Here is a 13854-nt window from a genome sequence, read left to right on the forward strand (position 1 = left end):
TGTTGTTTTTCCTTCTCTGTTGTTTTTTTGTGTCATTATGCATCTCTGTGGCTGTCTTTCTTCTCTTTTCAGTAGTTTTTCATCTATACGTGGCTGTTATGCATCACTTTGTGGTCTTTTTAGTCAGTTTGCTTCTTTTTGTGGCTTTGTTGTCTCTTTGTGGTTGGTCAATTGGAATTTCAGAAAATAAATGTAAATAGTCACTTCATTTAGAGACTTGGTCCAGCATCTTGCAGGGTAATTTGTGATGAGTGTCCCTTTGCACAGGGCCCACACTGTTTGGTCAGCCATGACTTTGGCAACAACTGTCTTGGATCCCTTTCGCCTGTTTGTCAGCCTAACTTGATAGGATGGGCAGACATATAGGATAAAGGGGAATATTTGATCTTAACTTGAGTGAGAAATTTGCATGACACTGTGTCGCAAAAGCCTATCATTGTCCTGAATAGCATAACCCTGATCAATTCAAACTCTATTTAGAAAACAAACATTTTAAAAGTTGTTTGCTTATTACAAATCAGCAACTTGATGTTTTTTTTTTTAGCATACTTTTGATCCGTTTATTGCAATTAAATACAGCAAAATGTGGTTATCTTGTGTACACGCCACTGTGGGAGCACCGTACAGGCAGTCATCCAGGTGCAGTTCTTGGAAAAGGCGGTGAAATTCACAGAGCAGATGATGTCATGAAACTAGACATGATGGTGTTTGGTTTTCCTAAGTATATAATTTGCACAACAGATACAATGCAGCAACAGTTATTATTTCAGCCATGGTGGATGATGAAAAGATGTGGCAGGGTTGTTTACATTAGTATCCCTCGTGTGAGTAAACGCAAGTTACACAAGATGAAAATTTGCTTTTGGTTTGAATCTTAACAGAAACCCGTTATGATCTGGAGGGTAGACATTTAAAGATATGGTGAAGTCAGGGGGAATGTGAATTAAATATGCTATTGATTTTCATAATGGGAAATGTAGGATCAAGCATTTCTGGGTCTTTCCGATAATGACTAAATGTCAGGATATTTTGGCCTTGGCTTTTTATCATCAACCATGGCTGAAATAACACCAATCTGTCTGGTTGGTCATAACATCATCTGAAGGCGCACACAGCTATGTGAGTTTCACTACCTTCTCCAAGAACCGCGCCTGTATGACTGCCTGTATGACTGCCTGTATGACTGCCTGTATGGCGCTCCTATGATTGCAAGAAACAGATCAAAAGTATGCTGATATAAAAACATCATGCTGCCAATTAGTAAAAAGTCTGAATTCATGCTTTGTCAGGTCTGTTTGCAAGACAACAAGCAAATATTTTTTAAAATGCTTGTTTTCTGAATGGAGTTTGGACTGATCAGGGCAATCAGGACTATCCAGGACAATCTCAACAATGATAGGCTTTTGCGACACAGTGCCAAAATTGCAATACACAGATCAAAAGTAAAATAAATATTTTGGCCTTGACTGCTTTGATTCTGACCATTCTTTAAAAAACTGGCTCTTGGGAATTCCTAGACTTAAATCTCATCAGTATGCATTGTTGCATGAACGGTGGTGTCACTGGGCGTTTGGTGTAGATCAGGGATGGGCAACTTAAATGCTGGCACTACCACAGGGCCACATAAAGGACCCTGCACTTAACCAGATATGATGAAATTGCAATTTTAAATATGTTTACAGTGCAGTAACTTAACATATTTCCTGCTAAATGGATGGATCACCAGATCCTCATCTCCACCCTTCACCACCTGGGAGTATCTGGCTCTGCCCTGTCTCTGCTCAAATCCTACCTCAAGGACCGCACCTTCCGTGTAACTTGGAGGGGTTCTGTTTCAGAACCCTGTCTACTCACCACCGGGGTCCCTCAAGGCTCGGTCCTTGGTCCGCTCCTCTTTTCGATTTACACCAACTCCCTTGGCTCCCTCATCCACTCGCATGGCTTCTCCTATCATAGCTATGCCGACGACACCCAGCTAATCTTCTCATTTCCCCAGTCTGAAACACAGGCAGCAGCACGTATCTCTGCATGTCTGGCCGACATCTCCCAGTGGATGTCCTCGCACCACCTCAAACTCAACCTGGGCAAGACCGAGCTACTCTACCTCCCAGGGAAGGGCTCCCCCACCACTGACCTCCACATCACTGTCCAGAACACAGTGGTTGTCTCCACAGAAACCGCCAAGAACCTTGGCGTGACTCTTGACAACCAACTGTCCCTCAACACAAACATCACCGCTACCACCAGATCTTGCAGATTCTTGCTGCATAACATCAGGAGAATCCGTCCGTTTCTCACTCAGAAGGCAGCTCAGGTCCTGGTCCAGGCACTGGTCATCTCACGCCTGGACTACTGCAACTCCCTCATGGCAGGTCTGCCTGCCAAAGCCATCCGACCTCTGCAACTCATCCAGAATGCAGCTGCTCGATTGGTCTTCAATCTTCCCAAATTTTCACACACAACACCCCTCCTCCGCTCCCTGCACTGACTACCTGTGGCTGCTCGGATACGCTTCAAGACTCTAGCTCTGGTGTACTCTGCTGCTAACGGTTCAGGTCCTACTTACATCCAGGACCTTGTCAAACTCTACACCCCTGCCCGTCCTCTCCGCTCTGCATCAGCCAAACAGCTGGCGACTCCCACCCTCCGTGGGTCAACTCGCCTCAAAACCTCTTCCAGACTTTTCTCTATCTTGGCTCCCAAATGGTGGAACGAGCTCCCCACCGACATCAGGACCTCAGACAGCCTGTACATCTTCCGCCGCAGGCTGAAGACCTATCTCTTCCAACAATACCTCGGTTAAGCCATGGTCACCTAACATATATATATTTAAAAAAAAAAAAAAAAATTTGCTCTTCTTCTTCTTCTTTTCTATTCTTTTCTTCTTTAACATATAGCACTCCTGTAGCAATGACAGTTAGCTCTTAAAGTTATGTACTTACTTGATTCCTGTGGTCTATGTCTAGTACCATCAGGTTAAATGCACTTATTGTAAGTCGCTTTGGACAAAAGCGTCTGCTAAATGACATGTAATGTAATGTAATGTAAATAACAGTAGCCAGTCTAGTATAACAGCATATAGGAATACAAAAGGTTTAAACCAAATAAAAAATAACCACTTACTGTGATTTCTTTTTTTTTCAGTGCAAGAACAGCAGACCAACATTAATTGCAAGAAGTCATTTTGTGCATTTTTACACTGCACTTTAAAGATTTCATGTTCAAATGCATGTAGTTGTACTGAGGGCCACTTCAAGTGAGGGTTCGGGCCGTGTGCGCCCCCGGGCCTCCAGTTGCCCACCCCTGGTGTAGATTAAACAAATAAAAGTTGTTGAAGTTGTCAGGATAATGTGCCTGCCAGCCCTCTATTATGTTTAACCACCTGCAGTGATTAATTGTGGGGGGGGTTGAAACTCAGCGGCCCATGGGAACATGGAGCTGTAAGCAGATACACACTCACAGCGCCTTGAAGTGAGTGTGAGCCTCTCCGCCTCTCCGCCCGCCTCCCCAGGAATGTGGAATGCACCTGAACTGGATCCTACGAGGAAGGATGACTGTTGAAAGTCGCCAAACCACCTGTTCCGGGACAGAAGTTTCCTTAGCAGGTTCGAGAAAAATCATTATCCATTCATTCTGCTAATCCCCGTCAACTGTGTGGCGCAGTTCACCGAACAGCGGCTCGTAGATCTGGACAAACATGGATGAGTGCTGCCTGCCTGCTGAGGCAAAGGAGAGACGCCGGGTACACAAAGAGATAGAGAAACAACTGCGTCGTGATAAACATGACTCTCGCCGGGAGCTGAAGCTGCTGCTTTTAGGTGAGTGTCACTTTAGTCTGTAAATTAACTTCCACACGTGTTCACTGTCTAGAAACAATTAATGACCACATGCTCACCTTCAGAAACAAACAAATACTAATAAATAAATAAAAATGTGGCATACAAAGTGACTTTAAAGTTTGAACTACTAATTACCAGCAGTGGTGGATGAAGTACTTCAATAAGTGAAAGTTAAAAAGTATCAGAATTAAAAGGTAAACGTTATGCAGAAAGAATCATTTCATAAAAATGTAAATCATAGCCTACAATTCCGTCTAGACCACTACTATTGGGATATTTTTTTGGTTTGAATATGAAAATAAGTACGTGTGAAAGTCTTGAATTTTAAAAACCTTTTCCCAAGTAAAAGCAGAAAAGTATCAGCATCAAGTACAACATTATTAAAAAAAAAAAAAAAAAAACTTGTTTTGCAGAAAGGAACATTTCATTACAATGTCACTATTAAATTTTTGTGTTAATTGATTGACACTGTTGCAGTTGGTAAAGTTGGAGCTAACCTTTTATGATTTATGGTAGCTAAATATGTAGTTATACATCATAATTTATTGGTTAATCGATATTTTGTATTAAAAATCTGAAAGTGACTAAAAAGGTATCAAATACCTTTCAGTATTTCTCTCTGAGATGTACCAGAGTAGAAGTATAAAGTAAAAGTACATCAAACTTGTTAAGTAGAGTACTTGAGTAAATGTTCTTAGTTACATTCCGCCACTGCTGTACACTTCATTTCATGGTTAATGCATAAGTTAATAGAGGTCATTATTTCAGATAAAAGGTGTTTATACACAATATACATAAAGGGCTTACTTTCGTACATTTTAACCTCCAACCCTGGGTCCCACATAAAGTTTTGTAAGTTCAAAAACTAAGAAATATTCATACAGTACATTCATATCCAATTAAGTACACATACATGCAAACATACACCACCCAAACCACAATGCAATAATATATATATAATATATGATGCATGAGTCCACACATGTACATGTACAGATACATGTACACAGTGGTTAGGTTTGTGATAAACCAATAGAGAATGCAAAACAATGGCACCATAAATCATCTATCATACAATGACTGGTATTTAACAGGGATAATATTGGCCACACTCACCATCATTTGGCAGCAGAAAAAAAGTTTATATTTAGTGGTAACTTACAAATTTATAGATCATTTATAGAGTTGGCCGATGTTGGATGATTTTATAACTTATTTTATACTTTATTTATGTATGTATGTATGTATGTATGTATGGCACCACTGGCACTCAAAGTTGATTGCACAAATTTGATGCCACCTGGGGCTGATCGATCACCTGCTACCAAGCTGACATTTTATTGTCTGTTTTCCAAGTGTGGTTGTTGTTGTTGGCTCGCCGTTGACAGAAGTTTGTTTTTCTTTTATAGATGCTGTTAACTGAGAATGATGTAGATTGTTACCACAGCACAAACGTGAAAGTCAGCCAAACATAGGATAAAACATGATACATTCCAACGCAAAAAATGAGGGTCAGCATAGGTCTGTTGCTATTTATTAATGATAAAAAACAGTAGAAACGCTCTTTTAGCAAAACATGATGATGATGATAATGAATGTGTGTGCCAAATATCATGGTAATAGGTCCACTAGTTGTTGAGACTTTTAACTCAAAACCAAAAGTGTCAACCTTTTGTTGGTGTCAGGTGAAAAGTCAGGAGTTATATTCAATCCTCTGGGCACCACGAATATCTGTAGTTCAATTGTTGTTGCAAGATTTCAACAAAAAACTAAAATTGCATAAAACCCACATGTTGGTGTGAAGGTTTTGATTAGTTTTGTCTTTATTCACTGTATCGGAGCAGTTTCCTGATAGTGGTGCAACAGACTTTGGGTTTGTGGTTTATAACTTTGAGCACAGAGGGCTCCTTTTTCAGAATATCACATACTGTATAAAAGTGGTTTTCCACTTTAAAAGCAAAAAAAAAAAAAATTGCCAAATATCTTCTGTCCTGTCAGATAAAAACAAAGTCTATTTGTAGAAGCTGCACAATGTCTATGCATTCCCTTAAAGCACATCACTGAAATATATTTTCATCATTTCATTATGATGCCTTAAAAATTGTTTAAAAGAATTTTGTAATTCTTGTCTGAATGATTTTTGTAAAATGTTTGTATTTAACATTTGTAGATTTTTCTTTTTTGGAGTCCTGAGTTGGATTTTTGTACACAGTTTGAACAATCAATCAGAGTAATGACTATTACATTTCACTGTAATGTAATGTTTCTCCTTTTATCTTCAGTTAAACTGGAACATGGTACTTAATGGTAGTTGAGTATAAACATGTTGAATTTAAAGTATATACTCTTAATTGTTGACTGGAAAAAAATCACACTGTGACTGTTCTTCACATAATAGAGCATTTTTTTATTGCATATAAATTTAGCATCAATAAAAGGTAAACAATTTAAGTTAAAAAAAAAAAAAAACTAAAATTGCATCCTCTGGGGACCAAGATCCATTAATCAAAAGGTTCTGAGATATTTATGTCATTCCAAACTGGTAGACTGACCATTTCAAAGCACTGAGGTTCAAATAATTAGGGTGAGCTGCAAGTGTAGATCGATAGATAGCAATGCTTTGGTATGTAGTGTTATGTAGTTACAGGTTACCTTTTGCATTCTTCAAATTGTTGGTGAAGCCCTGCTTTTGTGCTGTTTGGTTAGGACATTTGCTCACAAGAGAGTCACCAATAATAGCTCTTAATTATGAGAAAAAAGCCATATAAGGTCAAAGCACACTGTTGTCTTCTTTTGTTTTGTTTCTTTTAACTAATATGTATACAATGCATTTAACAGCTAGGTTAAAAGTGCAGAACATAAAAAGAGAATAAAAGTGTCACCCAACCGTCATGATGAGTAAACACCAGCTGTATGAAATATAGCGCAGCTCCACAGGAGGCCTGTTTCTTTTCCCCACAACCATCACACATCCGACTAATAAAAGCTTGACTGTTGGAAAAAATGCATTGGACATGAAGGACTTTGTTTAAAGGTCAGCGCTACTTTAAACTTCAACTTGAGTTTGCAGATTGGAATATTCTCCTGTAAAGGTCAGTGTAATGGTTAACGTTTTTAGGCATTTTAGGTGCTTAGCTGACACTCTTATCGAGAGTAATTTACAACCAGGCAGCAGGAAACTGTTTTCCTTGTTTCACTCAAGGGCACATGGCTGTTGATTGACCTGCACAAATGAAACGCAGACCTTCCGTGTACCTTTCTTTTATTTCATTTAATCTTCTGATTTGTTAGTTTGTATCTCTTTTTATGCTGTTAAGTGCAAATGCATAGAAATTAAAATCAAAAGCGAATAACAGTGAATGCCTATATGCTCTTATATCTGAGTAATGACATTAGTAATGGGTGTTTTTATAGAAACAGTTTAATGGTTGGCAGCTTGCATACACCTGAAGAAATTATATGCACCCACTCACAAATTCACATCTATAGCTTGGGGGGTGGGGGATATAAAAACCTGTGAAACTTGAACTTTCCTAAGAATACAGCCTTTTTATTGTTTTGTCAAAATACTGTTTAGCTGCAACTGATTGATGTTGAGACAATTTTTTTTTGGGTGCTTGTCCTATTTCCGGCATTGCTTTGATCTCATTCCATTTTTCATCCTTTGGTCTCATTCATCTCATTTGCCTAGGGACTGGTGAAAGTGGGAAGAGCACTTTCATCAAACAGATGAGGATCATCCATGGCAGCGGATACAGTGACGCCGACAAGAAGGGTTTCACTCGGCTAGTGTTTCAGAACATCTTCACCGCCATCCAGGCACTGATCCAAGCCATGAAGACTCTACCGATCGACTACATCGATGACCAGAACATTGTGAGATACTGTGCAGGTTTAACAGAAAGACAACAATAATGTTTTACGTAGCAGGTCAGTGTGTCACTGACAGGTCTAGCTGCTTTGTGAGGCTGAGCTAAATGCTAACGTCGCCATGTTTTCCATGTTCCTCCTATTTTGGCACGTTAGCATGCTAACATTTGGTAATTAGCTGTAAACATAACGTACAGCTGAGGCTGATGTGATTTGTTTTCCAGGTCATAAACCATAATGGACAAATTAAAAAATTGACCTGATGATGGTGTAAGAGGGACACACTTTGTCCAATTCCTCTTTTGCTAGTTAAACAGAACTTAAATTGGGCACAAAGCAAGGCACAAGAGACAAAGGGGTTGTATAAAGTCTTAATTATTAATAAGTGTGTTTTGGTGGTAACATGAATTAAATCCGTCAAAGTATAATCTCCCTATCCTTTTAAAAACGAACAGAAATACGCTGGTGTATTGCTACTTAAATGGCAGATTCTGCTAATTGAATAGGTGTGTGTTTCTTTCTGTCTCACCCATCTCCTTATCCTCTCTCCCATCAACAACTTAAACTACACATGAGCATATACACCAATAATACACTGCTGCACTGTTTTGTGAACCAGCATATGTAGGTGCATCTTGCTGTCTAAACAATGTGCACAATACATTGCGAGACAGTACTGCACTGACTTTAGACCAGGTTTTTGTTAGTCAATGGTTGCATACACTTCCTGCTGCCTCAATGTGCCAACAATGCACCTGGCCACACATCATTTAAAGACAAACACACCCATGAGCTCACAAATGGATGAGTTTATAGCATGATCAGACATTTCACCCAAAACTCCGAATGTCAACCTTGTGGTGGTGCTAGAGGAAAAGTCAGAGGATCATCAAAGTTATCTAAATTCATAGCCTGGGACAACGAATGTCTGTAAAAAGTTTCATAAGAATTGATAGTTGTCGAGATATTTCAGTCTGGACCAACGTTGTTGACTGGCCAACTATATAAAACATATAGATGTTCGCTAATGGCTACAAAATTTTCTTCCTTTAGGCCACCTTTATTACACCAGAGTTTCTGTTGGTTTCCACAAAATAAACAACCCAGTTCTGTTGCAGTTCCACTCCTCCTAATGGTCTATTAATAAGTCAGTCAGAGATTGAAAGTTTGTGTTTAGAAAAATCCCCTGTGTGTGTCTCGTGTGTGTCAGCGCCATGCACAGAAGCTGAGTCAGGTGGAGGTAGAGCAGGTGTCCACTTTGGAGGCTTGGCAGGCGGACGCCATTAGGCGAGTGTGGAATGACCACGGTGTTCAAAGGTGCTACGACCGCAGGAGGGAATTCCAGTTATCCGACTCTGCCAAATAGTAAGACTTTTATATATTGTATATCATTTACATAAACCAGAGGCTCCTCCAGAGAGCCAAAGCTTTAGCACTGCTTCATTTTGCATTAATCAACTCAAATTTAAGAGCGTGGATTCATACTGATAAGACTAAGTTAATAATGTGCATAATAAAGGAGCAGGTTTCTGTATCACAGCCTCTTTTATCTGGTCAGGATATTAAATGTGGATGCATTGTTGTTAACTTTTCAGCTACCTGAGCGACTTGGACAGAATCTCATCCCCGTCATACCTCCCAACCCTGCAGGACATCTTGAGGGTCAGGGTCCCCACCACAGGGATCATAGAGTACCCCTTTAACCTTTCTAAAGTTATCTTCAGGTAGGATGTTTAATTACATGCAACAGCAAAAATATAAGCAATCCTGGAAATAAAAACAGGTTTTCGGAATAAAACAACACATGAATAAATAAGTAAATATACACAAGAATTGTGTCTGTCAATTTGGTTTCAGCAGCCAACAGTGACCTCAAATAGCCATATTTCCCTTGAGATCTCAGATGATTTGGCCCTATAACATATTCTGTTTAAGTTATAGTTTAAAAACAGTTTCCACCACCGGTTCAGCAAAAATGCAAGATTTAAGAATAGATAAGTAAACTGTAAAAAAGTAATAAAAAAAGTTAGTATATTCTAAAAACTATTCCTTTAACAATCTTTTCTTTTTGACTTCAATAAATGTTTATGTCTCCAGGATGGTGGATGTGGGTGGCCAGCGTTCAGAGAGGAAGAAATGGATCCACTGTTTTGAGAACGTCACTTCCATCATCTTCCTGGCGGCCCTCAGCGAGTACGATCAAGTCCTCTACGAGAGCGAGAATGATGTAAGGTCCAAATGTTTCGCTCTGCTGCATGATTTTCATTTGATTCTTGATTTTTTTTTTCTTGATTCACCCATCAGCTTTAACAACTGTTATTTACATACATAAGTCATTTTTACAAGACATTTCTCCCTTCCTTCTTCAGAATCGACTGAAGGAGAGCCTCGCCTTGTTCAAGACCATCCTGACGTACAATTGGTTCCAGGAGACCTCCACCATCCTCTTCTTGAACAAAACAGACTTGCTCGAGGAGAAAATCACACACTCTCATTTGGCAACCTACTTTCCGGCCTTTACTGGTAAATCATAGAATTTTTTCTGATTTTTGTTAAAGTAATGCTTCAATCATAACCGGATGTACAAAGCCCCAATCAGACAAAGTGTGTTGTGTTAGTGAGGTGAACCACACTGCCTTTCTTGTTTGGAAATGCCCCGATTTGAGACAAAGTGCTGTTTTTCTCATCGTTTTAATGCCTCATCGCTGGCGACAGGCAACCACTGAATCGCCTGTCTTAAACCTGTTGTTTTGTTGTGTTTACTTCACACCAATCTGTAATACCTTTTTAATTTCAGTATAAGAAACGGACGGTCGGAGGGTGCTTGTTCTGGCTGTGATTGAGGGTGAAAAGCTGTTTTTTTAACCGTATGTTTTACAGGGAAATGTAGATTTGTGTGAGTAATTAGACAAGGTGCTAAAAGCGATCTGTGTGATCGGCCCAAAGCCTGCCACCAGCCACATCTCTGACACAGCATTCTCCTCCCCTTTACAGTCGAAGAATGGTTGTAATTGGTTTAAAGAAACACAAACAAGCCAAAGCATTTTTTCCCCCAAAGGAGAATGGTGATGGTTGCAGCCATGTGTGGAGAAAGGTCTGGCTATGCATGACCTACTGTGTGTTACCTTGAGTTCCTGAAGAAAACTAGGTGAACAGAGAATTGGAAAACTGAGAAAATTCTCACACATGCATTTTCGCAAAAATCTTGTGTCCTCATATGTGGACATTTCATTTTAGGTTTGCTGGACCTTATACTTAATTCTGCTTAACTATAACCTCAGTGGTACACACTCTAGAAAAAGCACAATACATCAGTCAGTGTAAAAATCAGATGGCAGCATCTTAGTAAAGTTAATCAACAGCTTATCTCCAGACAAAAGTGGACCAGGTACAAAAGCTGATCAGATTTATTGGTTAAAACTTGTTTATTTGTGCATAATGTTTGTAGTTTGATATTCTGTACAAGTTTGACTATTTTTAGCAATATCAACAAGCTACGACCCTGCTAATCAGGAAGTGTTCATTTGAGAACGAATAGACTTTAATTAAAATATAGGGAAATAAAAAGTTTTATACACTGGTGAATTAATTGTGTCATACAGTAAAATGAACCCATTATTTTTTCAAAAACTATGTCCTGTTCAAAGTAGTGGTCGAGCGATACAGGTTTTTTAAGGCCGATGCCGATACCGATTATTTTGACATCAGTCTTAACCGATCCCCGATATGTGCAGATTTTTCTGGGCCGATTCTTGAAGCCGATATTGCCTTTTCTCCCTACATTTACATGATAAAAATGACAATGATAACAAATTTTAAACAAAAAAAATTTTTTTTTTACAACAAACAAAACATATCAACAATTGGATAGCAAACAATATGTATGTTGTTATAGGCCTCGAGGTCGTGGCGCCTCAGATTAGTCTGCAAATTTGATGTGTTTTTCACATCAGATGTTGCACCGAGCCTTGCCTGGTGTTGGCTCAGTGAAATGGGCTAATTGATCGGCGAATGCACGCACGTATCGGCTGATTGACTATGCTTAGTTTTTGAACTTATCAGGTCCTACTAATCCGAAATATCTAGGAGAAACTAACAATACCAAACAAAAGCTTGGGTCTCAGGAGGTTAAATCGCTTTTGCTACTACTGTTTGAGGCTTACACAGGCTCGCTGAGTCTGGATGGGCAGCCTTTGACTTAAATGATCTTTGAGAATACAATTTTTGCCTCCACAGGGCCTCAGCGTGATGCTACAGCTGCAAAAAAGTTCATCTTGCAAATGTTCGTGGAGAGGCACACTGGGCATGCCAGACCCCTTTACAAACACTACACCTGTGCCACGGACACCGAGAACATCCGGGTCGTCTACAAAGCCGTCGAAGACACGATCTTCAGAGAGAACATGGAATTCATCAACCTCCTATAAGGAGGTTGCAGAACAAAGTGATGGTTTCACCTCAACAGTCACATGTTGTAACACTTTTATGGACATTTATATCTGTTATGTGCTGCTGGTAGCTGCAACTTGTTGAAAGTCATCAAAGAGAGGCAATGAGACAGCAGTGTCAGGTAAGGGACATTTATCTCAGCACTGTAAGACACAGGCTTATTAGAGGTTAGGAAGCATATTTGTTATTGCTGCAGGAGAGAAATCCACAACAGCAATGACAGTTAATTGTACAGAGTGGTTATGCAACTGCTGTTTGATAGACAGTCAGGAAATGGTATGAAACTGGTTAGACAATGGCTATCTACTTAGAATGCAACCCTCCCTGACTTACAGCTCTGGGAGGAGGAAGTTAGCCTGGGGGGGAACTACCGTGCCTTAATTTCGGCTGATGTTTTTACCTTTTTTTTCCTTACGTAGCCTATAACTTTAAAGCAACTACAAGGGACTTTTATTTTCTGTTCATTTTGGCCCCCCCTGTGGACAAAAGTGGTAGTACTTCCAGGAGCCTCCATGGAAGCCAGCAAAAGAAAGACACATTTTTTTTTAATGTTTATCGCATTTAAACAGATGTTTATATGCAGGATTAATACCTGCAATATGATTAATTCATATATTAATGTAAAACCACTCTATGCAATATATTTCAATAATTATATGGACATATTACATGCCAGGATTGGTTTTGAATCCTTTCAAATCCCGCAATTCCCTTCAGTGGCTGAATGAGCATTCATTTCCCTGGTGTTTTAGCCCAAGCTCAAACAGACCCCTTTTAAGTTTTTTTTGTTCCTCAATCAACTTTTTTTTCTTTCTATTTTTTTCAAAATATAACATTAGAAATAAGATCTGAAAACTGACAATTCTCCCCATGTTTCCATACAACTCACTGCCAAACTTTGCCATGGAAAGTATAAACAGTAGTTCTTTCAAACAAATCATTCATAAATGAACCAAACTGAATCACTTCCTGAAAACTTCAGTTGAGCTCTCAGAACTCCCATTCAGTGTCTCTCTCTTTTGGCCGCAAGTGTCAAGTAGCGTGAGCACGAAGTTGGAGCTCCCTCTGCTGTTCTCACCAATGGTAAACTGCACTGTATGTGCTGTAAATTGTTTCTTTAGATATTTGCGAATATCAGACTGCGGCAGCTGTTGAAAATAACCATTTAGCCAGCCTCTTCTGATATTTTTATTTGCTTATTTACAAACCCCAATTTAAAAACGCTGCTTAAAATGTAAAATTACAACAGAATTAATCATATTCAGTGTGTGTATTTAGATAAACAAAGGTTTATCTGTTTGAACAGAAAATAAACGGTGTAGTTTTCAATTATGTCACAGCGGATATGCAAATGAGCAGGTTCTGTCTTATGAGATTGTTTCATTACCAGTTAAAAACTCCTTTTAGCTGCTTTAATTATAGATATTAAAAACATGTATACATTGTGTATATAAATGACCTGACTTCTGCGCTTTTCCTTATCTTTTGTCACTTTGCACAGAACTTTTTTTAATTGAAATAAAAAATATGTAAATGAAACTTATGATCCATCTCATGATGTATGACAGCAGCTGCGTAGCACTGATTAACCTAAAGCTTTGTTTGACTGTGACTGTGTGCTGGAGTTGCAGGCGTGGTTACCCTGATTGGCATGCTGTGGTAGCAACCTTTGTACTAAACAATGTGCAAAGGTCTG

At 39.2% G+C, this 13854-nt stretch overlaps 1 protein-coding gene across 1 annotated transcript; it reads left to right on the top strand.

Moving 5' to 3' along the window:
• The first annotated feature begins 3330 nt into the window (after positions 1-3330).
• LOC131992632 (guanine nucleotide-binding protein G(q) subunit alpha-like) lies at positions 3331-13688 on the top strand. The gene is made up of 7 exons (XM_059358261.1): positions 3331-3818; positions 7531-7715; positions 8920-9074; positions 9305-9433; positions 9807-9936; positions 10079-10232; positions 11946-13688. Exons 1-7 carry the CDS (start codon positions 3698-3700, stop codon positions 12134-12136), a joined length of 1065 nt encoding a protein of 354 aa, XP_059214244.1. The 5' UTR covers positions 3331-3697; the 3' UTR covers positions 12137-13688.
• Positions 13689-13854: the final 166 nt, after the last annotated feature.

This window comes from Centropristis striata, chromosome 19 (genome assembly GCF_030273125.1).
Source record: "Centropristis striata isolate RG_2023a ecotype Rhode Island chromosome 19, C.striata_1.0, whole genome shotgun sequence".
NCBI classification, from domain to species: Eukaryota; Metazoa; Chordata; class Actinopteri; order Perciformes; family Serranidae; genus Centropristis; species Centropristis striata.

Bases quoted from the DNA above. Each gene is read 5' to 3' on its own strand.
- LOC131992632 (XM_059358261.1), top strand. From the start codon at position 3,698: ATGGATGAGTGCTGCCTGCCTGCTGAGGCAAAGGAGAGACGCCGGGTA. The intron at 3,819-7,530 runs GTGAGTGTCACT...TCATTTGCCTAG, and splicing joins GCTGAAGCTGCTGCTTTTAG to GGACTGGTGAAAGTGGGAAG. The intron at 7,716-8,919 runs GTGAGATACTGT...CGTGTGTGTCAG, and splicing joins ACATCGATGACCAGAACATT to CGCCATGCACAGAAGCTGAG.